This window comes from Neofelis nebulosa, chromosome 13 (assembly GCF_028018385.1).
Source record: "Neofelis nebulosa isolate mNeoNeb1 chromosome 13, mNeoNeb1.pri, whole genome shotgun sequence".
Lineage (NCBI taxonomy): Eukaryota > Metazoa > Chordata > Mammalia > Carnivora > Felidae > Neofelis > Neofelis nebulosa.
In genome coordinates this window covers 67093202-67119134 of record NC_080794.1, presented here as the reverse complement: position 1 = coordinate 67119134, position 25933 = coordinate 67093202, and the positions used below count along the sequence as shown (strand labels likewise).

Below are 25933 nucleotides of genomic sequence, written 5' to 3'. Positions count from 1 at the left end.
GACAGCAGCTTTCAGTTGCCAAATGGAGAGTATTTGGGCCTGGAGTGTTTCCCTCTTCCTCTTCTCCAGCTTTCCTCTCTCCAGGGAGGTTGTGGAGGGGCCCAGTCCGTAGTGATGAACACCATTGATGGGCAAGCCTTGAACCTCCACATCAGCCTGAGCACCAGTGATCTGGAGGTCAAACTGGGCCAAAGGCCAAGGAGCCAGGAGGCACACAGGCTCCCAAAATGTGCTTGGACATTGGCACTGGGCACTTGAGATTTCTTGAGAATCATCAGAAGGTAGAGGCCTGAGGAGTCATACAAACGGATTGTGAGAAAGAATACGTTTTCTGTCTCCACGTTTATTGAGAACCTCAAAGAAAATGAACAGAGATTGATTGACCCACCAAAACAATCCCTGATGTAGAGTCACGATGTGCTTGGGAATTCTGGATGTGAGGGGGGAGACTGAGACTCAGCAAGTTAGCCCATAATCAAAAGCATCAGGGTTGTTCTGAAAATAAAGATTCAAGAAGCCCAGGAAAATGCTCCTATCTATGAGAAGGGCGCACACTGTGGGGTCCTGCTTCATGGCTGCTGTCCAGAGCCGGAGAGCTGGCGTGTGGTTCAAACAGCTGCAGGACAGGAAAGAACGGTTAGCTTGTCTGAAAGGGAAGCCATGGGTAAAGGTGGCAGGCGTGCTTCTTAGATTGACAAGATACAAAAGACTGGTTTGTTTGGGCAATGAAGTTATCTTAGTTACCTTATTATCCACTGGTCATGATCATTGACTGGAGGAAAAGCTCATTTGGGGAACAGCTGTGCATGTTTGGAATTTACAGAAGTTGTTGTTGCTTTTCACAAGTTAAAATGCTTGTGGACTGATTGCTCCGGGAAGTAAGGTGTCTGGGCTTCACTGTTTACCAACAAAAGGACAACCCCCCCCCCCCCCCCCCCCCCGCCACCACAAAAAGAAACATTCTTCTGTCATTGTTAGATTTTACTTTAGGGCGTTTGAAACAAGACAAGTCGTTTCCAAAAACACTTTTTAAAAATCAGTAAAACCATCATCAAACCTTGAAATAATGGAGCTGACCCAGCCCTTTCAAAGATGGATCAGGAAATTTAGGTCTAGGATATGGAAGTGATTTGCTCAAAATAGTACCACTGGTGAGTGGGAAATCCAGGAAGAGGTGAGGGTTCCCGATCCGTGGTTCAGTACTCCATCTCCAGAGGAGACAGGTTTTGGTAATGTGTATTTTGAGACATAGTTTAAAATATCTAACTATGTTTTATGTGATCTTCCTTTGGAGACAGCCAAAGTGGGAGGTGCGGGAGAGTATGGCTGGGTAGGTGTGAGCCCGCGCATCGTGAGGGTACAGACGCACTTCTGCTGGGGCAGGACTCAGTTCCCCAATGCCATAATTGTCCAGCGCCCAATTATGCACTGGACTGGGAGTACAGCAGGTGCCAATACAAGTTCAACGTCTCTGAGCATCGGAACAAAGCACATGTTCTGGCTGCGGACCCCTACACGGTCTCCCCAGGTCCACCGGGCAACTTCATCTATTTTAAACATCCCTAACTTTCCATGCTGTGTGGCTGGTCATTCTGCTTGTTACCCAGTGCAACCCCACAGTCAAATGTCTTACTCAGCTATTCCATACACATCCAGCCGCTCAAACCAGGGCCAAAAGAGGTAATCGATCATGGATATACAGTCTCCACCAAAGAAGACGGTGTTCTGATAGCCAAGAATCTAAAAGTTTAAATAGAACAAAAGCAAGTTAATTTACCTACCTGCTGCCATGCTTATAGATGCTAAATACAAATATCAAGTTTACTCCTAAAGAGAGAGAACCAAGGCTCTGATTCTCCTTGCAATTTGTTAGGCAGTCAGTCTTCCCTTTTCCTGAGGTTTCGTCCACTTCCTTTAGGGTCAAACTCCCAGCCACATTCAGCCCTTCCCCCCTTTCAACACTGGAGCACTAGGGTGGCTCATGTGACTTGGGAACTTGGAGGAAAACCCAAGCAGAGGGAGCCCAGCTCTGCCCTCTTAGCCTAGAACACGTTCCTCCGTGTGCTAAACTTTCCATGGATGAGCTCAGTTCCTGGAGACAGGGGCCCTGCCCCAAGCCAGCGCTGCCCATTACTGAGAGGCAGGGGACCACATTAGGAACCCTGCTCCCTCATTTTCCAGGACCCACTTTATCTGTAATTAAGGGAATACTGTAGTCTCCATATGTCTTCCTCTTTAGACTTATTTCTCAATCAATGTATAACTAAAGCAGGAAAGAGCAAATGGTCTTCGTGGACTCCCTCAAATCCCAACACTGTCTTTATATCATCTTTTCTTTTTTTTATTTGAGCTCTTTGAACTATACACTTCTGGCCACTCGTCACTGTCAACTTTTTACATTAAAATAGAATGTCTCATTTCCCAATGGGACAAATTTATCCAGATAGGTAGACTGTAAACCAAACAGATAAACTCTTAACAGATAACCAAACGCCAGTTAAAAAAAAAAAGTACCTGAAAATTTTAAAAGCAAAAATGTCTAACACAGGTTACTTTTGGACCAGGTCTTTCCAAAGACAAAAGTATGGGGCCAGTTACCTAGGTAAATCAAGCAAACAACTCTCTTTGACCCATATAACTCATAATCAACTGCTTACTCCCCTATAGCTATAGATCCAGATTCCTACATCCTTTAGATACATTTCTATCTTCCTATCTCTACCACTCAGGCTTGATTTTTCATGCTCCAGACCAGCTTATGGATTCTGTGATGTAGTCTAGGGTTGTCATTAAGAAGGTGAGCTCAGGAACAGTCAGACCTGATCCTATCCTGGGCTCTACCTCCTATTCAACATGGAACCCAGGGCAACTTGCCTCAACTTGCTCATCTGTACATGGTGGTAAGTTAGCGCCCACCTCAGAGGTTATGGTGAGGAGTTACGTAATCATGCATAAATAAACATAAGCTCTTATGATGAGAAAGCATAGAGATGTCCAGAGTCTACCTCTACAGAAAGCAGATCCGTCCCTGACAGAAAAGATCAATGGGATCCCCCCACCTGCCACCCTTCTCAGAGGAAAAAGCAAATCTAAGTTTTCATTATCCCCCAATATGGTAAAGAGGAGTTTACATGACTGGTGTCCTGGAAGTCTAAAAAAACGTTAGGTAGCATGACTTTGTTCAAGAAAACTAACAGGATGGAACTAAACCAGTAGAATCTGGCCAATGAAAACTCAAGACAGAGGCTATTTTAAGGCATAAGGAAAACAGATCTGACTTACAGCAGAAAAGAACAAATTGTTCAGTTTTCATGGGTTCTAGATAGCACCAAATCTTTGTGTTCAGGAATAGATCGTAATTACCCAAACTTTTATCTCTGGCTTTGAAACATATTTCTCCAACTTACTGTTGGCCTTCATGGCACAAATCAGAACCAAATCTAAATCGATCAACCCCAGAACATCTGTATAATTCTTCTGTTTACAGAGCAGCGGTGCTCTTGGGAAAGTCCTTGTCAAAACAAATCATATATGGACATTTATTAGAACCCATGATGGGTCCTTTGGTAAAGTGATATTTCAAAAATGAATAACTGCTTAGTAATTGATATTTATTTAGTACATATTTTAAAGCTTTTTATTTACTCGAAGTAGGAGTATGTCTTTGATATACATGATGTTACAGATATAATTAATTCTTATATAAACACTCAAAGTAATTCAAGCCCTATCAAAGTACTTGATACAGTAAAAAGTCAAAATGAGCATATGGATGAAATAGATGAAGTATTACTTATTCTTAGCCAATCTCTCCCACCCCAAAATACATTTACACATTCCCTCGGGCTCCCTTCCTTCCTTCCTTGCTCCTTCCTTCCTTGCTCCTTCCTTCCTTCCTTCCTTCCTTCCTTCCTTCCTTCCTTCCTTCCTTCCTTCCTTCCTTCCTCTTTCTCTCTCTCTCTCTTTTATTTTTCCTTAAGTTGGCTTCACACCCAGCCCAGAGCCCAACGTGGGGCCTGGTCTCAGGACCCTAAGATCATGACCTGAGCTGAGATCAAGAGTAAGACACTTAACCAACTGAGCCACCAAGGCACCCCTCCCTTGGGCTTTCTTAAATTCAAGTGTAACATCAAAACTCCTTGGAGTTTTTGATACAGCTTCTGATTCTTGACTCCTGCCTCAGACAGGCATTTCTCCCCCAGATTTCTCACAGGGCAAGTCTAAAAGTCCCAAGAGAGGGGTGTCTGGGTGGCTCAGTCACTTGAGCATCCGACTTTGGCTCAGGTCATGATCTTGCAGTTCTTGAGTTCAAGCCCTGCATCAGGCTTTGAGCTGTGCTTGACAGCTCAGAGCTCAGAGCCTGGAGCCTGCTTCAGATTCTGTGTCTCCCTCTATCTCTGCCCCTCCCCCATTTGCACTCTGTCTCTCTCTCTCTCTGTCTCTTCCAAAAATAAACATTAAACAAAAAATTTTTTAAATAATAAAAGTCCCAAGAGAATAGCCATCTTCCTATAAAGTAGCACAAAGTGCTGGCTCCTTTGCAGACATGTGCCAGTGATGTAGAACATCCTGGCCAGCCCTCCTTACAGGTTTATTGAAACCTTTAAGACCCTCAGTAAGCGAGCTCCCTTCCATGCAAACCTGATACCTTCAGATATGTGCAGTGGCTTTTCCCTTAAGAATCACAGAACATCAGTGTTGTAAGGGTCACTGGAACTCCTCTACTGGGACCCCCCTCCCACTTTACCATTTTTTTACACCATGCTCATTACACACAGGATTAGAGATGCAGTGTAAAAAATCTGTGCAATAAAAAAACATGAAAGGGGCGCCTGGGTGGCTCAGTCGGTTAAGCATCCTACTTCAGCTCAGGTCATGATCTCACGGTTTGTGGGTTCAAGCCCTGCATCAGGCTCTGTGCTGATACCTCAGAGCCTGCAACCTGCTTCGGGTTCTGTGTTTCCCTCTCTCTCTCAGCCCCTCCCCCACTCATGCTCTGTCTCTCAAAAATAAACATTAAAAAAATTTTTAAAAACCACTAAGATCAGAAAAAAACAAAAGTTAGAACAGAAGGTCAAAACAAGGAAGGAAATATCAAGCCCAGGGGCCTGAAGAGTTCCTTAAATCTTTGAATCTGACTTGAGTTTCCTGGCAGCCGAGGAGGAGAGGAAAACACGGCGGGTGAGCCAATTCTTGCCTCTCACGTGGAAGCACAAAGAGACTCTCACTTTTCAGGGGAGGAAACTCACTCCTAGGGAGGTGAAGGAGCTCTTTGGGTAGTGCAGGAGCTCAGACGAAAACAGTATTCTCCTTATTCCCATACTAGAGTCAGCCCTTGTGTTGTTGAATTTCAGATATCTAAGTAGGACGACTGTAGTCACAGTCTCTTGTGAATTCTTTGTTCTTTAAGTATCAGCAAAAACCTTAGAATCAGCAAACTCTGAAAGCCTCCACCCCTCTCTGGCCAAGGCTGGTCCAACTGTGAGCTTCCCCGTGAGAACTCCTTCCCCAGTCCTGTTTTCTCTCTCTCAAACATGGGCTCTGCCAGAGTACCAGCCCACTGGGAGATGAGACACAATCACAGTAAAAAAACAAAACAAAACAAAACAAAAAAAAACTTTATCAAAATTCTCTTCTGTGGCACCTGGCTGGCTCAGTGGGCACAGCATGTGAGTTTGTGAGTTTGAGCTCCACATTGGGTGTAGATTACTTAAAAATAAAATCTTTACAAAATTCTCTCCTTCTTGTTCTATTCCATTGATAAGAGGGTCTTTGGTCAACATTACTAAGATAGTTCTCCTGTGTTCTCAGTTTAAACTTAGTCCCTTGCCTATAGCCAATTAGCTCCTCTGACAGATTTTAGGATAGTCAGAAGTAAAACAGGATAGTAGGATAGTGAGTACACAGATAGTCTTAATCTCCAGTGGCTTATCCTCCCTAAGTGTTTTATTGTCACAAATGGAATAGGAAGCTGTGCTCCCTCAACCCCACTTAGCAGTGGTTATGCTAATATCCATTTTATAAAACTCTATTTTGAGTTCTTTTTGCCACCCACCTCTCACATATAGAATCCTTCACTTTCAGAACTATTGTCTCTGGTATGCCAAGCAAGGCAAAATAGCCTGCTTACAGAGGTGTTTTTATTCCAAGGCCCCAGACATCGCCCCCCAGGCCACACACGGGCAGCTGAGGGAAGCGAGGCTCCAGCTTCTAGCTCTCCACTTTCCTAAAAGTATTAACACATCTCCAATCCAAGCTTAAGAACTAGGATATTGGGAAAAAGACATTTGATGTCCTGAAATATATATATGTATTTTAAAAATCTACTTTTTTCACTGAAAATTGACTACTAGACTTCCCTTGCTTGTGGAGGTCAAAAGAGGTAAGGAGTGAACATGCAAATGAAGAGGGAGGGACGTTGGGCACAGTGTTTCCAGCCCCTCAACGTGAAAAAGCCCGGATGAAAGGGCTCCTTGTCCTCTGCGAGGGCCTCTCGGGCTCCCCCAGGAGGACCCAAAAGAGGTTCGCCCTAGAGCGCGGGTGGAAGGAAAAAGCGCGGAGCACCCCCTTGTGGCCATAGGTGGTAAGGCGCCCTGGCCTTTGCTTGCCCTGGAAGTTTACCAAGGAGGTAAAAGAAATCTGTATGGTTTTTGTGAGAGAAGCAAGATCTTAAAGAGAAGCAAATCCCAGACTTCCTCAGACTAGACACTAAAAAGCTTCCATCTATAGTCTTGGTTAGTAAAGCTGGGGATCAGCTTCACTAATGCTTCACTGTGCTTAACTTGAGGAGGTCGCTGCCCTGCACCACTGTCATTGCCTCCAAAGAGGGCAGACAGAGCAGTGGCTTGAGGGAGCGCTGCTGTCCTCGCTGGAGAACAAAGAGAGCGTTTTTTTCTTGAAGGAAACAGTTCCTGAGAAGCAGAACCTCGCTCCCCTCCCGCCCCAAAAAGACACAAAACCACTTGCCAATACATCAGCAAGGCAGGCCCTTCTCCAGAAGTAGCAGAAAAGTACTCGACTAGGGGGAAGAAATCTGAGTCCATAAAAAATAAGAGAAGGTTCTCAAAGGCCCCCTGGGGGGCTCAGTCGGGTAACCCCCAGCTTCAGCTCAGGTCATGATCTCACAGCCCTTGAGTTCAAGCCCAGCATTGGGCTCTGTGCAGAGTTCGGAGCCTGGAGCCTGCTTCAGTTTCTGTGTCTCCCTCTCTCTCTGCCCCACCCTGCTCTCTCTCTCTCTCTCTCTCTCTCTCTCTCTCTCTCAATCTCTCTAAAATAAATAAACATTAAAAAAAGAGAGAGAGAGAAGATTCTCAAGATTTCACATTTCTGACATTCCTGTTACATTGAAGCACTGCTGAGGCTGAGCCAGCGAGAAAGAACTGATTCCCTGTAAAATGAACCAAGGGTATAGAAACAAACTATGAGGACAAACTAGAGTACATATAAACCCATTTCTCCTCTGGAAAGAAGCCTCAGAAGTAGGTTCTGCTTCTTAACCTCCTGCTGCTTAACAATTATGACCTGGAGTCCCCTATGAAGATTCAGAACGCAATTTGTCAACATTCAGGGATTAAAGGACCATCCTGAGAATTCTATGCTGGGATCCTTTCAGTGGGCTCACTTCTTTTGCCGATGTGTATGAGCACGATAGTAAGAGGGGAAGCTAGTAGGCCAAGGCTTGACAAGTCCAATACCTTTAAAGTGATGGATCGTGGGTGAAAAAAACAAATGAATATTTTCCATTTCTCCTGAAGGGGTAGACGACTTCCTATTTGTAAAAGCTGTGGAAGAAATCACAACGGGAAAGACCTATAGCACAATATGGTTAAATGTTAGATTTCCATTTTAAATACACTTTTTCATATTTTTATTTATTTTTGAGAGAGAGCGAGCACGAGCAGGGGAGGAGCAGAGAAAGAGGGACACAGAGGATCTGAAGCGGGCTCTGCACTGACAGCACAGAGCCCGATGTGAGGCTTAAACTCACAAACCGTGAGATCGTGACCTGAGCCTAAGTCGGACGCTTAACCGACTGAGCCACCCAAGCACCCCTGTATTTCTTTTTTTGTTGTTTTAGTTTATTTTATTTTTGAGAGAAAGAGAGTGAGAGAGAGTTCCAAGCAGTCTTAGTGCTGTCAGCACAGAGCCTGACAAGGGGCTCGATCTCAGGAACCGTGACAAGAGTCAGACACTTAACCAACTGAGCCACCCAGGTGCCCCTAAATGTTATATTTCTACATGTACCAAAAAAAAAATAAGCCAAACTAAAAGTTAAAAAAAAAAAGAAAACAAAAAAAAAGCGTTTTTAAAAACAGGCAAATATCCTTAATACATAAGGAACTCTTTAACATATAAGGAACTTTTACACTCAACAAGAAAAATCAGGAAGATCTTGATAGACGGGTAACAGACCATTTTCACAAAACCCAAAGAGATAGCATACTTTGGGGGAAAATCTTCCACTTCACTAGCAATCAAAGAAATACAAATTAAGGCAACCATGAAAAACTATTGCTTCTCTCCAAAGCAGGCAAATATCATCTTTAATGAAATCTCCCAACAGTGGAAAGGGGGAAGTGCAAAGAGAATTTTTATACACTGCTGGGGGAGGGGGGGCAAACAGCACAAGTCTTTGGGGAAGCAATTTAGCAACACACTGCTCCAGCCTCTAAATGTTCATACCCTTTGATCTGGTAATTCCATTCCTGGAAGTCTGGCCTAAGGACATATTCTAAAATACAGAATTTTTTTTTATGCAAAAAAGAACAGCTGCCGTTTCTTACAGCACCGTTCAATGGTAAACAACCAGAAACAATCTAAAAACTCCTAATGGGTGTGCTGGATAAATAAGTATGGTTTATACACATGGCAAATTATGTAGAAAGAAAGTGATTTTTTTTTGTGTTTTTAAAGATTATACATGTAATACAGAAATACTTTCTCATTATTTAAATACAAGACAGCAACCTAATTTTTTTAATGTTTACTTATTTTTGAGAGAAAGCATGAGTGGGGGAGGGGCAGAGAGAGAGGGAGACACAGAATCTGAAGCAGGCTCCAGACTCTAAGCTGTCAGCACAGAGCCTGACACGGGGCCTGAACTCACGAACCGTGAGATCATGACCTGAGCCAAATTTGGACGCTCAACCGACTGAACCACCCAGGCGCCCCCCACAAAGAAAGCAGTATAAATGGCAAAGACCTGCCCTCCCCATCCCTGCTCTTACCAAGTTTTCTTTCTCATCCCGGTTCTAATCCCTTTCCCAGTAGCAACCTCTATTGGGAGTGTGATATCTATCTATAAAGGCATTTTTCTGGACATTCATTTACATGCATATGTACACATATGTACATTTGTTTTCTTCTACAAAAATGGGATCATGCCATCTGTATTACTGTGTAATTCACTTAAATATTTCTAGGCAATTTTTTCATGGCAGTACTCATGGCTCTACTTCATTCATTTTATTTATTTATTTTTTTTTTAACGTTTTTTTTTTTTTTTTTTTTTTTTATTTTTGGGACAGAGAGAGACAGAGCATGAACGGGGGAGGGGCAGAGAGAGAGGGAGACACAGAATCGGAAACAGGCTCCAGGCTCCGAGCCATCAGCCCAGAGCCTGACGCGGGGCTCGAACTCACGGACCGCGAGATCGTGACCTGGCTGAAGTCGGACGCTTAACCGACTGCGCCACCCAGGCGCCCCTACTTCATTCATTTTAAACTGCTATACAGGGGTACCTGGGAGGCTCAACTGGTTGAGCGTCTGACTTCAGCTCAGATCATGATCTTGCGGTTCACAAGTTCAAGCCCCCAACCAGGCTCTGTGCTGACAGCTCAGAGCCTGGAGCCTCCTTCAGATTCTGTGTCTCCCTCTCTCCTGCCCCTCCCCCACTAGTTCTCTCTCTCTCTCTCTCTCTGAAAAATAAATTTAAAAAAACATTAAAAAATAAACTGCCATACAGAATTCCACAAGATGAACATAATTTTTTTATTTAAAAAAAATTTTTTTAACATTTATTTATTTTTGACGGAGAAAGCACAAGTCGGGGAGGGGCAGAAAGAGGGAGACATAGAATCCGAAGCAGGCTCCGCACTGTCAGCACAAAGCCCAATGTGGGGCTTGAACTCACAGACTATGAGATCATGACCTGAGCCAAAATCAAGAGTCAGCTGCTCAACTGAGTGAGCCACCCAGGCGCCCCAAGATGAACATAATTTATCTAACCATTTCCTGTCTAATGTACATTAAGGTTTATAATTTTTCACCCTCATAAATCATGCTTCTTTTAAAAATGCTCTTATACATATAAACAAGCATTCTAGAGTTTATAAAAATATGGGAAAATCTTTACATCATAACGATAACCTAGTTCTATATACAGTACAATTTCAACTACATAGCAGAAAAAGAAAACAAAAAAAGTCCAAAATAATACCAATAGTTGTTTCTGGGTAATGGGCTTATGGATTTTTTTTTCTTAGTTTCTATATTTTCCAAATTCTCTAATGAACAAATACTAATTTATAGTTGGAGAAAAGTAAAATTAATTTCTACATGATGAGAATAATTATTATTCTATTATTTACATGGTGGTAGATGGTATAGCAGAAGGCTATTAACAGAAATATAGCAAATATTCATTTACATGGAAAGCAGCTGTCAGAACTGGACAGTGAATAAAGTTACCAAAGTAGCAACAGCACAAAAAACACTCAATTAGCCATTGTGAATAGAGGATAATCAGTTTCCTAGTGTGGAAGGATGGTGATTACAACTGGAATTAATGGCACATTAGTAGACATGTTAAATCAGTTAGCAAACCCAAGAAAACTGATAACATACATCCAACACAAAAACGCATGCATAAATGCTCACAGCAGCATTATTTGTCATAGCCAGAAAGGGGAAACAACCCACCTGTCCATTAACTGATGGATATGCAAAATATGGTATCTCCGAATAATGCAATACTTTTCAGCCATAAAAAAAATAAACGATGAACCTTGAAAACATTATGTTAAGTAAAAGAAGCTCATGAAAAGCTAACATTCTATGTTTCCACTTCTGTGAAATGTCCAGAACAGGTAAATCCATAAAGACAAGTGAATTAGTGGGTGCTGATGGCTGGGAAGGTTTTGAAGAAATGGGAAGCTAATACTAATGACTAAGGAGTTCCTTTTCGAGATGATGAAATGTTGTAGAATAACTAGCGGTGATGGTTGCACAACTCGGTAAATATTCTAAAAGCCACTGAACTGTACACTTGAAAAGGGTGAATTTATAGTATGTGAATTATATCTCAATAAAGCTGTTATAAAAACATAGCTAGTAACAACTAATTTAGTTTGTAGACATGTTAAATTGTTGATAACAAAATAAATTTAGGTTATAGTTTGCCATACACAGAAGGCTATAGAAAATTATTTTCAGTGAACAATTAGCCAGATACAAACTTTCTTTCCTTCATGTCCTGCTGACATCAAAGGATAAATAATTAAGCAACATATAATTTCATTATTGAAATTAATAAAAATTAAGGAAAAATAGCAAAACTTAACCAAGAAAATATAATCTAATTGGGCGCAAATGTATTCTTTCTGGAGAGGAGAAAGGACAGATTAAAAATTAACATTAGGGTAGGGGTGCCTGGGTGGCTTAGTCGGTTAAGCATCCGACTTCAGCTCAGGTCACGATCTCAGGGTCCGTGAGTTCGAGCCCCACGTCAGGCTCTGTGCTGACAGCTCAGAGCCTGGAGCCCGTTTCAGATTCTGTGTCTCCCTCTCTCTCTGCCCCCCCCCTGTTCATGCTCTGTCTCTCTCTGTCTGAAAAATAAACATTAAAAAAATTTTTTAAAAAATTAACATTAGGGGAGAAATTTGGAATCACAAAAATACTTAGAGATGTTCCTGGGTGATGTCAATACAGCTTATATAAATCTGACCTCACTAAAAACACAAGACACGTAACCAAATTTGGCGACATGGGAAGCTTTGCGTGGAGACATCACAAGGCAGGTTGGGGAATACCAAGAATTAAAAACATGGGCGCCTGGGTGGCTCAGTCAGCTGAGTGTCTGACTTTGGCTCTGGTCTTGATCTCCAGGTTTGTGAGTTGGAGCCCCACATCAGGCTAGCTGCTGTCAGTGCAGAGCCCGCTTCAGACCCTCTCTGTCCCCCTCTCTCTCTGCCCCTTCCCTGCTCTTTCTCTCTCCCTCTCCCTCTCCCTCTCAAAACTAAATAAACATTTATTAATAAAAAAAAAAAAAAAGAATTAAAAACAACATAAGGTGTCCTGTGGCCCCCGGAAGCTGAAGGCCTCAAGTTACTAGGCAGGTTGTCATTCCCTCCTAGGCAGATTGTGTTTTCCAGAGTTATCTGTTAGTACCCTTCTCATTCCCTTTTATTGAGTTCCACTGATGATTGGCAAGAAACCAAGCAACAGCCAGAATACAGAATTCATAATATAGAAACGCTGAATCAGAGCAAAATTCCGCAGCATCAGAGAAATCTGGCCGAATCCTGTCTTTCACTGCCTTTGGGCTGACTGCTTCCACAATGAAAATATTTAGAATGAAGGCACTAGCCCCACCCCACCCCCCAAAAAAGGAACCTCTGAAAGTTCTGCCACATTCAAATCCACAAAGATAAAACGAAAATGGGCTCAAGTGCTATTCTGATACGGCGAAGTCAAGCACAAACGTTAAAAAAAGAATAAAGCTAAAAAGACGTGTGCCACTGAGATTGATTCAGTAGAGGCTAGAAAATCGGTTTGACAACAGAAAGTGTGGTTAGGGAAGGGCATCCCTGTCATTTTAAAGCTCATGCAAATGTTTGGAACAGGAAAGCAAGTGGGGACTCTGCCAGTTTGATAATGAATGCAGCAGTAATGTATCTCAAAGAATTGTAAACATATTGCAGAAAAATGCGGCTAAATAACAAGCACAATGAATCTTTAATTTTGATGCAACTATTTTTTAAGAACAAATTTAAAAGTCAGGGCATTACTTGAAAAAGAGAAACTGTCACAGTTTAAGGCTGCAAGCAGTAAACTGAGCAGAAGATTATGTATTGGTATCTTGCCTTACTTATCACTCAGAAAGACCATGTATATTTAATGTACTTTTAGCTCACACAAAATCCTGATTATATAAAACCATGCAAAAGAGTTGCACAAGTCAGGGAACATTCTCTATCAAAATTATTCTGACAAGTTTCTATCTCAGTAGAATCTCCTAGAGTCAATATACTGGTATTAAGAGTGGATCAAGCTAACTGGGCATGTTTCAGATTCTGATATTGCCTACATTGTATTTATAAGTCTTGCTAATAATGGGACAAAAACCATGTTCAAATCTGCTAGAACAATCCTGAATATTCAGTGGTCCTTAAATACCATCAGTATTTTGGTATATACCTACCTCAGCTAGTTTAACAAATTATTTCTAGGACTCAGCTACTGAAGATAAAGAGGAAATGTGTTATTCAGTGTTGTGCCGGAGCTGACCAATCACCAATCACATCTCTTTTCAACCCTGGGCTTAGACACAACATTGGTAGGTCGAATCAGCATTTGGTGGGAGTATTTACAGCACCGAAATCAGAAAATGCTATAAATCAGGGGGGGCCTGAGTGGCTCAGTCGGTTAAGCGTCCGACTTCGGCTCAGGTCATGATCTCACAGTTCGTGAGTTCCAGCCCCGTGTCGGGCTCTGGGCTGACAGCTCAGAGCCTGGAGCCCGCTTCAGATTCCGTGTCTCCCTCTGTCTGCCCCATCGCTGCTTGCACTCTGTCTCTCGCATTGTCTCAAAAATAAATAAACATTTAAAAAAATAATAGAAAATGCTATAAATCAGAGCTTCTTCTTCTTTCAGAAGTCCTTTCTTATAGATAATTATTCATCATCCATAAATACTGCAATTGTACAAATCTAAGATAGGTAGCTGGAAATGTAAATAAATTTAATCTGCTTCCACTTGACAAAGGTCAAATGAAAGAGAACTAATAATCAGCCTTCCCTGAAGGGGATAAAAATAGCATTCTCTAGCTGCCAACAGAGTTACAACTCCCACCCCCATAAAGGGAACATATCGGATTCTAGAACAAATTTAAAGGAAGTCATAGAACCACCTTTCAGATCATTCTAGAGGTAAGGGGTAAGTAGCTGTATTACTGCAAGGTTAGGGAAGGATCTGCTGGCAGAGATTGCTCCTTGCCTACCCATAGCCACTCTCCCCTCTTTCTTGATTACAGAACCCTGATTTATTCAAGGTGTCCCCAGCTAAAAGACTACATTTCCCAGCTGGCTCTGCACATAGTTCTCACACAACAACTAAGTTGCGGCCAATGAGATTTAAGGAATCATTGAGTAGGGATTCTGGGAAAGTGTTTAAAGGGGCATGGCCTTTCGCCATTTTTCCCCCCTTGTTCTCCTTTCCTCAACTTGGAACTTAGAAATGATGGCTGCAGTTCCAGCAGCTATCTTGTCATTTTGAGGATGAAAGACCTGCACTAAAGATGACAAAGCAGATGGAAAGAGAGCCTCAGTCCCTAATAACTTTATAAAGAAGCCATCAAAATAGCCCTGACTACCTCTGACTTTTTATGTGAGAGAACAAACTGTTATAAAATAAGTTTACAGTAGTAAGGTCCCTTTTGCTAGCAGCCAAACAAAATCCCTAACAAATATAAATCTTAGCCTCATTGGCAGAAAGTACAGAAGCCATGCAGCAGTAAAGAATGTGGTGAGTTGGGGAAAGGAAGAAACTCATCACGTGTCCTTCCCCCTTCCTTGCCAGATTTTCAAGAATAGTTCCATAACAGGTTAGTGGGGAGCAAGCACCCACAAGTTAAAACCAGATGACTGGCACCTGAACTTATCAACTTCTGGCAGAAAGAATAAGTCTGTGAAAGCAAGCGGTCAGGCTCAGGACCCTGTATCACCTCTTCCACTGAATCTGACCAGGAGGGGGGCCCCCTTTTGTACCTCTTCAAGGTTGCAGAATTCCTGACGCAGGGCTAGCTTCAGATCAGCACATTCTCTCCCACATCTTATGGCCACCAGACACTCCTTGGTCAAATGTGGGACCTAATCAGAGAACACAGGTTCTTAGTGGAGAAGTCTAAGGAAACTCTGTGCTCCTGTTCTGCCTGAAAACACAGCCAAAGCTTTATCACTCCAACTGAACAGGACAACACGCACATCCAGGTTCCCCACCTCCTGGGAGGGTCATGCCATCTCTGGGTTCCAGGAATCCATTGTCACAGCACCCTGGCAAAACAAGGCGCTTTAAAGGGGGTCTCCAGTGCTCCTTACTCGCTCAGCTACTTCTTCGTTGTTCAATCTGCGGTGGGGCACTTAACCTCTCTAAGCCTCCCTAAGCCAGTGTTGTCATCTGAAGAATGGATACAATAACAGTGCCCACCTTGCAGGGCTGTTGGGAGCGTTAAGCGAGTTGACCTTTATAAAGCAGGTAGAGCCCTGCTTGGCACAGCATAAATGCTCAAGATAGGTCAGCCATTAATGTTCTTGAGTTGCTTTTATTTCTTTTCAAAGAGAACTATCATAAAACTCCATTTTTTCTTGTATTATCAACAGGTATCCCCTGTTCTCTCTTCTTCATGTTTCCTAGGTAGTTGGCACTGTTGCTCTGCATAAAGTCCAGTCCCCCTTCATGCATTACCTTCTTAACACCCCAATTTTTTTTTACCTGAAACCTTAGAAATATTCCCCTTAAAGCGCTACCAGTTTTCAGCTCTTTCAACCTTCCCACCTTGAGTCACATGGTCATGATCACACCGTAACCATACCTCTTGAGTCTCCTAGTTGAAATGGAAAAGAACCTATCAGTTAAGCCTTTCATCTTTAATATTAGAGGTGAGAGCCCTACTATTACTCCATACTAGTTTTCCTTCTAAGATGCACGTAGTATTAACACAAAACAACCTCATCAATGATTTAGCTTTAAAAATGAACTGAGGTTTGGGAAAGACATACAAAATAAAATAGACTGTAAGTGGCTTTTTAAAATTTTGGATATACCTTATAGAATAGCTCCAATAACATCTTCTGGCGAGCCCGCTCATAAGGGTCATATGGATACAGCTTCCTTCCAGGATAAGCATCATCCAGGTACTCACAGGCGATGACAGATTCATAGATCAACTGACATTTGCTGTTCTCCAGGACAGGAATTTGGCCAAAAGGGTGCTTTGTATAGTACCATTCAGGCTTGTTTCTTAGGTTAATGTTGATTACTTCATGTCTTCAAAAGCAGAGGGAAAATAAGACAACAAAAATGAGAGGCTTACGCAGACAGACATTCATCTGGAAAGCAGAAGCAATCAATGTATAAAATTTCAATTTGCAATAAGTTTTTCAAAGTTTAGGTTTCTACAAAGAAAAATACATAGCAACATCATTGTCTCCATTGCTATAGTTACGACAAGCTAGGGGTGCCTGGGTGGCTCAGTCGGTTGAGTGTCTGACTTCGGCTCAGGTCATGATCTTGCAGTTTGTGGGTTCGAGCCCCACATCAGGCTCTGTGCTGACAGCTCAGAGCCTGGAGCCTGCTTCGGATTCTGTGTTTCCCTCTCTCTGCCCCTTCCCCGCTTATGCTCTGTCTCTCTCTCTCTCTCTCTCTCAAAGATGAATAAACTTAAAAAAAAAAAAAAAGACGAGCTAAACATTTTTTCTGCCTTGTGTTGTTTGCTCTTTGTGATTCCTGCCTCCAAGAGGTTCAATCTCCTGCCCATTATCACTGCTAGGAAATAGTAGAGCCAAGCTGAGAGTCAGGAAGTCTGACTCAGAGCTCACACTCTTAAGCACAGCATTACAGAGTTTCCTACGTTTTAAAGCTTGCAAATACAAACATGATATTAACAAGTCACAAAAGGATATGGTAAATATTAGTAGTTATGAGCTCAAACTCTGGCATCTGACTGCCTGTGGTTTGGACTGTCTAGCTTGTGATGCTGGCCAAATTCCTTAACCTCTCTGTGTTCAGTGTCCTTAATTGTAAAATGGGAGGAATCATTGTGGCCATCTTGGCATTGTGGTGAGGATCAAATAAGTGTGTCTAAAGTGCTTGGGACAAAAAGAGGTCAGAGTGGGAGAGAGCCAAAGCATAAGAGACTCTTAAAAACTGAGAACAAACTGAGGGTTGATGGGGGGTGGGAGGGAGGGCAGGGTGGGTGATGGGTATTGAGGAGGGCACCTTTTGGGATGAGCACTGGGTGTTGTATGGAAACCAATTTGACAGTAAATTTCATATATTAAAAAATAAAAAAAATAAAAAATAGCTAAAAATAAAATAAAAATAAAAAATAAAGTGCTTGGGACAGTGCCTAGGTACATAAGCATGTAATAACTTTTTTATTCTTCCCATTATTATTAGAGGCTCAAGCCTACAAAGTTACCAGAAGTGCTCACATATGTTTAAAAGAGTAAAGGAAACAAATGAGTATATTCTTTGCTCAGTCAAGGAGAGTATCTTAAATCCTAAAGCAGTGGTTTTCAACCAGGAGTAATCCTGCTCCATTCTGCAGGGACATATGTCACTATGTGGAGCCACTTTTTGATTGTCATATCTAATGGGTAGAGACCAGGGATGCTGCTAAATGCCCAACAATGAAGAGGACAGCACCCCACCCCATCACACACACACACACACACACACACACACACACACACACACACACCAAAGATCTACCTGGCCCAGAATGTCAATAGTGCCAAAGTTGAAAAACTCTGCCCTAAAGAAATACTTACATTGCTTCCTAAACTATCAATTTGTCACTTAAGGGTAAAACCTGGAGCTGTTGTTATTTTAAATAGGTAACCTTAGGGCCAACTAGACTCAAGCCGTAAGGAAGAATCTGGAAGTGTATGCCATATACACTCAACAGAACAGAATTGCATAATAAAATGTCTCTCCATTATTATTTCTTGGTATTTCTCTGACATCAGTCTGAAACTCTGAAGTCATACCTTAATGACTCCCTTAATCCCTTAATGACTCTCCAAGAGTCAAAAGCCTGGAATAACACAACCTCAACACTTTGGCTCTGGCCAGCTGCACTCCTCAGTCCGTATTCTAGCAAAGTTGCTCTACCTTCCATACCCAGACCTCCTCTGCAGGTGCTAGTTTTGCAAAATTCCTTCTGGAAGAAAATGTACCTATTTCTCAGGTATGTTAGAACCTTTAAGACACCTCTTGACTGCAGTTCTTTCTACCTACTTCATTGTTTGGAACTATTTGTTCATTCATTCAAAAAATATTTTTCAACACCTACCATGCACCAGGCTCTCTTCTAGCTCAGGAGTAAAACAGACAAAAGCCCTACCCTCAGAAATTACATTTGGCCACCGGGGGCGGGGTGGGGGGTGGTGGTGGTGGCAGTGGGGCCGAGGAGGGTGGAGGGGAGAGGAACGAACGGATAAAATGCTGGATGCGGTAAGCGCAATGAAGAAAGTGAACTGAAGTTGCCTGGTTGCCTGGGTGGGGGCCCATTCGCTGGAGCAGTCAGAGAAGGACTCATAGCAGCCGCAGTGCCCTTCCTTCACAAACATTACGGGAGGGAACCGGATCGCCAGAGGCAAGGTTCAGCTTACCGCGAGGTGTCCTGAAAGTTTCCGGCACAGACACCGCTACGAACGAGCCGTGCAGTTCAGGACCGCCTGCTAAAAAACCCGCTCTCTGCTAACCACTTACCGACTCTGCCTCAGAAGAAAGGGACACAAGGAGCGCCTCTGAAACCCGGGCAGGGCGCCCCAGATTTTGAGCACCCCGCTCGCCTCTGGGGCTCTGGCTTTCAGCTTCTCACCTGATGCCTTTGGCCCGGAGGACAAGGCGCGTCCTGTGCGCAAAGGGGCAGAACCTCATACTGTAGACGCGGATCAGGCCCTCTGGGACGGGCCCCGGGGGGCAGCTTCCTGCGGGGGGTGGGAGGGATCGAGGGACCGGTGAACCCACGGGGAGGTGGGCTCACTCACCTCCCGGGGATCCCAAGAGAACTGCTCGCACCCCGCCTCCCGAGTCCCAGAGAGGACACATTTCATTCGGCTTTTGTGCAGAGAAACCCCTCAAGTCCCTCCCCGCCGCGCTGGTCTGGGGGCCGTGGCCCGACAGCCCCATCTCCCAGAGCCAACATCCCCAGCCACGCGGAGCCCCAGTCCGGAGACAGCTGTCGAGGGGGCTCACCTTTCCCAAAGGTCCTGGTCGCATCCTCCATGGTCTCCCGGCGTCTGCGCGGCGTGTTACCCTCGCCGTGGCCTTAGGCTCTAGGGACAGCTTCGCTCCAGCCTGCCCCTCCTAGCCCCAAATTCAATTTTTGAGTGACTGAGGTCGGGGTTGAAGGGGAGGCGGCGAGGGGACAGAAGGGAAGTGATCTGGGACGGGAGCTAGGACAACTTAACCAAGAGAGACATCTGCCCAGATCTGGAAGCCCAAAAGTCAGAGTGAGCAAGAGAACCCTGAAAAGAACCCCTTGCCTTGAACACGTGGGAGAGCATTCAGGGTGGGTCTCTCCTCCAGATCCAAAGTCCCTGAAGATTGGGCATTTAAACTCCAGCTTGTATTTCAAGGGAGTTTAGTAAAACTTGACCAGGGTAATGATACGTTTTCTTTCCCATCCTAAACCCTCCCTCCTGCATCTCTAAGACAATTGGACACAACCTCCCTATAATGAATAAGATTTGTTTGTTTTAAGTGAAGCCAGACTTCCTCCGGATATAGCAGATAAGGATGAAAACTTGTTAGTGTTGAAATCTTGCGTGACCCAGAGAGTGAGTGCCTCCTTAAATTTTTAGCGGATCGAGGCCCCTCACTTGCTTCACCTTTATTCTGGCCCTATTTGTGACATTTTATCCCAGCTACAGAAAACTAGTAAGGAATAGGAACATTCTTTACCTAGAGGCAAAGACAAATTTGTAAATTCTTACCACTCCCAGCACTCATTTCAGAGAAAACTCGAATTGCCAAGGAAAACATGGCCAACAACCCAGCAATACAGGGACCACTTGGATAGCTCTTCCGTCTACCTGACATAATGGAGGTAGCTGGTCTTTGTTCTGACCCTGATAGGCTGAGATCATGAAATTTAGCAGGTGGTAAAATAATTCCTTTAATTTTACAGGACTTGGTTGAAATGGGAATTGCTTGTCAATGGATTGTATAAGATTGACAGGTAAAGAAGGAAAGAAAAGCATGATCTGTCTCACTCACACCAACTGATTTCCATTGACTACCTTGTTTGATTCCCATGACTACTCAGTTAGGCAGCTAGTATTATTCCTATCTTGCAAAACAGAAAAGAGCCTCGGAAAAATGAAATTACTTGCCCAACGTGACCAGTGAGTGGGGTTGAAGAACTTTAAAAGTTCAAAGCCTGACTTTATTGTCTTGGCCTCTAAAGTTGGTTAAGAGGGTAGGAATGTTAAGTCCATTCTTATAAGTATTAATTATGTGTGAGATATAACACTTAACAGCTGCTCAGATGTCCACTAAATTTAAATATCTTTATTAAAATGACAGAACCTAATTATGTAACTTATGAATGGGTATCTTTTGGCCTTTGGAATTCCAATCTATCCAGAAATCATTGGTTAATAGGTTTGTTTTTTTTTTTTCTACTGAATAAGAATCTTTAAAAATCTTCAGGATAGTGACTCGGTTACATTTTTTGCTAAGTCATTCAGAGTGAATTCATGTGGTTTTGAGTAGTTGTCGCTTTATAAGAATTGGAGAGTTGCAAAAATGTTTGAATAAGTGTTCTCTGAAAAGAAAATATTATATGTCAGTAGGACATCTGGTATTGCAAAAGGTAAACTGACTTGCCATGCTAACAATTTTGCATTTTGGAAGACGGATAAAGTAATAGGATAACTACTATTCTGGAGCTAATTTTGACCAAGAACAACAAATTAGTGGAGCACCTGGCTGGTTCAGTTGGTAGAGTGTGCGACTCTTGATCTGGGGGTTGTGAGTTTGAGCCCGACCCTGGGTGTAGAGATTACTAAAATATTTTTTTAAAGGGCGGTTGGGGAAAGAACAAATTGGATGGTAAGATGAAAGCAATGAATATAGCCATATCATGTGAGAGCTTCTTGGTAGACAAGGAAGTGACTCCTCGGCAGACCAATGTATCCTCACATAAGAAAAGCAGATTCAAAGAGTTGGAAGAAAATATATCCAGATTTTAAAGGGGGGGGGGCGGGCATAAGAGGAATGTGAAATTATTACTAACACATATTTGGTGCTTTATGTGTATTCAATCATTTAATCCTTAAAATAGTCCTATAAGAATTCTATAATTTTAGTTTAAAAGACGACCAAGCTGATGCTAGCAAGGTGAAGTCACTTGTCAAAAGCCTCACAACTAATAAGAGGTGGAGGGAGGATTCTGAAGCCTGGAAGTTCAACTCCTGGGGCAGCAATCCAACCAGAATCTTATTCTATCCCAGAGTTGGGCAAACTTTTCTATAAAAGTTGAGATAATAAATACTTTAGGCTCTTCTAGCCAGCTTGTCTCAACTACTCTCTACATTTTAGGGTGAAAACAGCCAGAAATAATATACAAATGAATGGGTGTGGCTGTGTTTCAATAAAACATTGTTTGTGAATGCTGAATTTAAATTTTATATATACTTTAATGATTTTATTTTTAGAGTAGTTTTCGATTCACAACAAAATTGAGAAGATACGATTTCCCATATACTCACTACCCCTACACATACACAGACTCCTCCACCATCAACATCCCCCATCAGAGGTACAGTTTTATAATCGATGACCCTGCATTGACACATCATTGCCCAAAGCCCACAGTTTTCATTAGGGCTCACTTTTGGTGAATTTCATATAGTTTTCATGTGGCACAAATTATGATTATTCTCTTGATTTTTTTTCAACCATTTACAAATGTAAAAACCAGGGTGCCTGGGTCACTCAGTTGGTTAAGCATTCACTCTTGGTTTGGGCTCAGGTCATGATCTCATGGTTCATGAGATGGAACCCTGCATTGGGCTCCGGGCAGACAGCACGGAGCCTGCTTGGGATTCTCTCTCCCTCTGCCTCTCTCTCTCTCTGACCGTCCCCTGCTTGTGCTCTCTCTCTCCCTCAAAATAAATGAATAAACTTGAAAAAAAAAAAAAAGAAGTAAAAATGTAAAAAACATTCTTAGGTCTTGGACTGTAAAAAATCCAGCAGTGGAGGGGCACCTGGCTGTTTTAGTCAGTTAAGTCTTCGACTTTGGCTCAGGTCATGATCTCATGGTTTGTGGGTTCGAGCCCCGCCTCCGGCTCTGTGCTGACAGAAGCCTGGAACCTACTTCTGATCCTGGGTCTCCCTCTCTCTCTCTCCCTCTCTCTCTCTCTCAAGAACAAATAAACATTAAAAACCAGCACTGGACTGGATTTGACCTGTTGGCCTTAGTTTGCCCATCCCTGCTCTATACTGACAATGACTGAATTAACAATAGACAAATTGGGAATTCCATTAGCAAAGTAAAAGGTTCCTGAATCATCTTATTACTATGCCAGAAGAGAATGTATTTCCAACTTTTTTCTCCTCATCCCCACTCATCAGGAAAATCAACTCTAAGAGTTGGAAGATATTATTTATTAAAAGTATACCTGTGTGTTGGAAGCCACATTCTAAAATGGGAGTGTAGTTGGTGAAGTTAGAAAAGATAGAATGATGGAAACATTTCTTTCTCCGAAAAGAAGTAATATATTGTCAAGATTCTTACTTGGCACTATATTTAAACCCTGGCTTTGGCTCTTGGGCAAGGTATCTAACCTCTTGGACCTTCATCTTCATCATCTGTAAAAAAAGAACACTAATCGTAGCTACTTGATAGGTTTTGAATATTGAATGAAATCGTGCACATCCTCAGTATAGTAAGAGCTCAGTGTGTTTGGAAATTAATGACTAATATTAGTGAATAAGAACACATGTCTAATAGCATAGTGCACATCAATTTTGTATCTATAAAGATGAAATGTACCGCAATTCTGCTTTGCCAAGCACATTAGAATTAAAATTCAACTGAAAATACTTTCTTCACCAGCTACCAATTTAATGCCAGTTGAATGGGTTGCAGGCTGCAGGCTACATTTCAGTAGTGTGGTTCTTAATCTTACCACTGAATGCTATGGTTTCCCTAGAAAGATTTTAATTATGACCTTTAAGCTTATCCCTACTTCCTTTCTAAGAACCAATATGTACCTCTTTGAAATCCTCTTTGCAAACGTTCTTCTTATGTTATTATGTCATGTTTATACCACTATTATACTGATTCACTCAAGCAAGAAATAAATAGTAATAGGGCTATATGAAACCTACTCTAAATCATTTCTAGCTACCTGAAACAGAACCGGATCAGTTTTGAAACTGTAGGGAACTTCAGTCATGAGTGATAATTATTCAAGCCTAGGAAAAGAATGCCACCAGAGAAATAATTTCTTTAACTACACACGTCTCTGTTTTGAGAAATGGAGAGAAAGCAGAGTTTGCATTGTTCAGTTAAAAAACTTTTTTTTTTTTGTTACACCAATCTCTGACAGTGGCAGAAACTGGAGGACATTTCAGAAGCCTAATTTACATGAAAAATTATCTTACCGGGTGTTCAAAACTTGTTCGCCAAGTTCAAAGAATGAGATAAGTAAGGGGAAATTCTCTATTTTCAAATAGGCCTAAACTCAGGACTGTTTCCAGCAAGTTGGGCTCATAGGGAATCCTGTGTTCTAATGCCTTTGGGACTTTTTTATTTCAGTTTTATTGAGACATAATTGACATACAGCTCTGTATGAGTCTAAGATACAAAGTATAATGGCTTATATAAATTGTATAATGATTACCTCAATGAGTTTAGTTAACATCCATCTCCTCATACAGTTAAAAAAAAAAAATTCTCCCCACGAGATCTTTTAGGATCTATTTTCTTAGCAACTTTCAAATATACCATACAGCAGTGTTACATATAGTCATCTTGTTGTACATTACATCCCCAGGACTTACCTATAACTGAAAGTATGTAACTTTCCACCACTTTATTTTAATCCCAATGCCCTCCTGAACTACACACACACACACACACACACACACACGCACACCAATCTGGGACACATCAAATAAGATTACTAAAGTTACCAGAGGAAGAACTTCATCATCCAACTATGGAATCCTGAGTCAAAGGAGACTTTCTTTCTAAGTACTGGATTCCACTTTCCTATTCCTATTTCTCCTTACAGCTTGGGGGATCAAAGAAAAAAAAAATTAAACATTTTAATATGTTATCATTTGAAAGAGCAAAGGCAGATTTTCAAGATCCTGAAATTAGCCAAAGTCAAATATTTGTAAAATTTAACAAAACACACTAAATTTGAAAAAGGAACATCAACACTTCCTGTTAAATCCCAGACATAATAGTGGTGTGTCCAAAAGGTGGATACTATCCTCTCCTGGCTCAGCCTCTAAATGCTAGTGAATAGAGACTGGGGCAGAAGCAAATGTATGATCTTATCTCAAGAATGCTCTGAATGACTGTAGGAGTTCAGGCTGGATTTAAATCACCTCTTTAGCATTTACTAGCTTGGTGACCTTGGGAAACACACAACTTTCTATGCCCCAATGTTCCCCCTCCCATAGAGGGAGCCAATAGTACCAACACATTCTGTAGCTTGGGGAGGATTAATTCAGATACTGGTTAAGAGACATTTAATACCTAGCAAGCATTCAACATTAGCTATTATTTTTATTAGTATTTGAACGTAGCAGGGGAGTCCCATAAATCCTCACAACGTGAAGACTTTCGCGGGGACCAAATTTGCCTGCAGCCAATGCCCTGTAATGTAGCTAACCTAGTGGTGCCGAATGCAAGCCTGAGAATTCTCATCTTTGGTCGTCTTTACCTACTCCAGCCAAATCAGAAAAATAAGAATAATTTAATGAGGTTTTTTTTCTTTAAGTTAAAGGGATTCGCTTTAAAGACCTGTTCTTTAAATTATAGAGCTTGTGCTTTTCTTGATGTTAAAATCTTTGATGAAACTTTGCTGAAGATAAGTCGTTGGGTTTTCCTTTTAAAAGTGTTAGGCAAACCCGAAATTCGTGAAAAATCCAAAATCCATTATTGACCTCAAACCTCTCTCCCTTCCAATGCACCACAGACCAGACAGACCCACCCGGTGGAGGTAACAAGAGAAAGACACACCGGAGTGACACACGCGCGCCCGGCGGACAGAATCGGAAGTAGAGCGGAGCCAGCAGCAGCTGGCAGTGGCAGCGGAGGGAGGAGGGGCCCAGGCGGAACCCGCCCCTTAGAACGCGATCCTACCCGCCGACTGGCCGCGGCGCCTGGAACTCCAGCCAATCTTTAAAGCCTTTGAAAGCCCTACGGCCAAGCAGTGCGGAGCTGAGCCAATGGGCGGCCGCGTTACAGGCTCCTGGATACCGAAGTCGCGAGTGCTCGCCGTGTCGTAGCTGGCAAAAGTAGAAGCCAGGTCGTGGCTGGCAATGGCAGCTCAGCGCCCAGGTCTACATCCGACTGAAGTGTGCCCGCAGCCGACCGGGGCCTGGAGGGTGGGGCAGGCGGACGGCGGCAGAGATGAGTCCACCCGGAGCTTGGGCGTGGGTGGCGGCCGAGGGTTTGCGGCAAGAGGCCTTTTGTGAAGTCAGTCGGTTCTCACGGCCTCTCAGGGTGCGGTCCTCGGATCGCCTGCATCACCATGGGGCGGGGGTGGGGGTGGGGGAGAGCTCATTTCAAATGTGGACTTTGCAGCCCACCCTGGACCCACCGAATCGGAAATCCAGCGGTGAGCCTTAGGTGATTGTTATGCGCTCTTACGTTTAAGAATATGTGCCGGAAACCAGACTGTAATGGGGTGGGTCGACAGCTCACTGATATTCACAGTGTGTTGGCTGTGTTCTCGATCTT

The 25933-nt window shown here is 42.7% G+C and overlaps 1 protein-coding gene across 3 annotated transcripts; it reads right to left on the bottom strand.

Moving 5' to 3' along the window:
- Positions 1-323: 323 nt before the first annotated feature.
- GSTO2 (glutathione S-transferase omega 2) lies at positions 324-25915 on the bottom strand. 3 transcript variants are annotated; one of them, XM_058697704.1, is made up of 8 exons: positions 25334-25915; positions 19201-19311; positions 18824-18932; positions 16041-16263; positions 14985-15086; positions 7695-7781; positions 1634-1740; positions 324-616 (listed from the first exon to the last, which is right to left on the bottom strand). In XM_058697704.1, exons 2-8 carry the CDS (start codon positions 19229-19231, stop codon positions 457-459), a joined length of 819 nt encoding a protein of 272 aa, XP_058553687.1. In that variant the 5' UTR covers positions 19232-19311; positions 25334-25915; the 3' UTR covers positions 324-456. The 3 variants fall into 3 exon arrangements, with proteins under 3 accessions (XP_058553687.1, XP_058553688.1, XP_058553689.1); XM_058697705.1 differs by lacking the exon at positions 7695-7781; XM_058697706.1 differs by lacking the exons at positions 7695-7781; positions 14985-15086.
- Positions 25916-25933: the final 18 nt, after the last annotated feature.

Excerpts from the sequence above, each read along its gene's own strand:
- GSTO2 (XM_058697704.1), bottom strand. The coding sequence starts at position 19,231 with ATGGAGGATGCGACCAGGACCTTTGGGAAAG. Across the intron at positions 15,087-16,040 it reads TATTGGAGCTATTCTATAAG|GTCCCACATTTGACCAAGGA; the intron begins GTATATCCAAAA and ends TTCTCTGATTAG. Across the intron at positions 1,741-7,694 it reads CACGATCCATCACTTTAAAG|ATTCTTGGCTATCAGAACAC; the intron begins GTATTGGACTTG and ends TTAAACTTTTAG.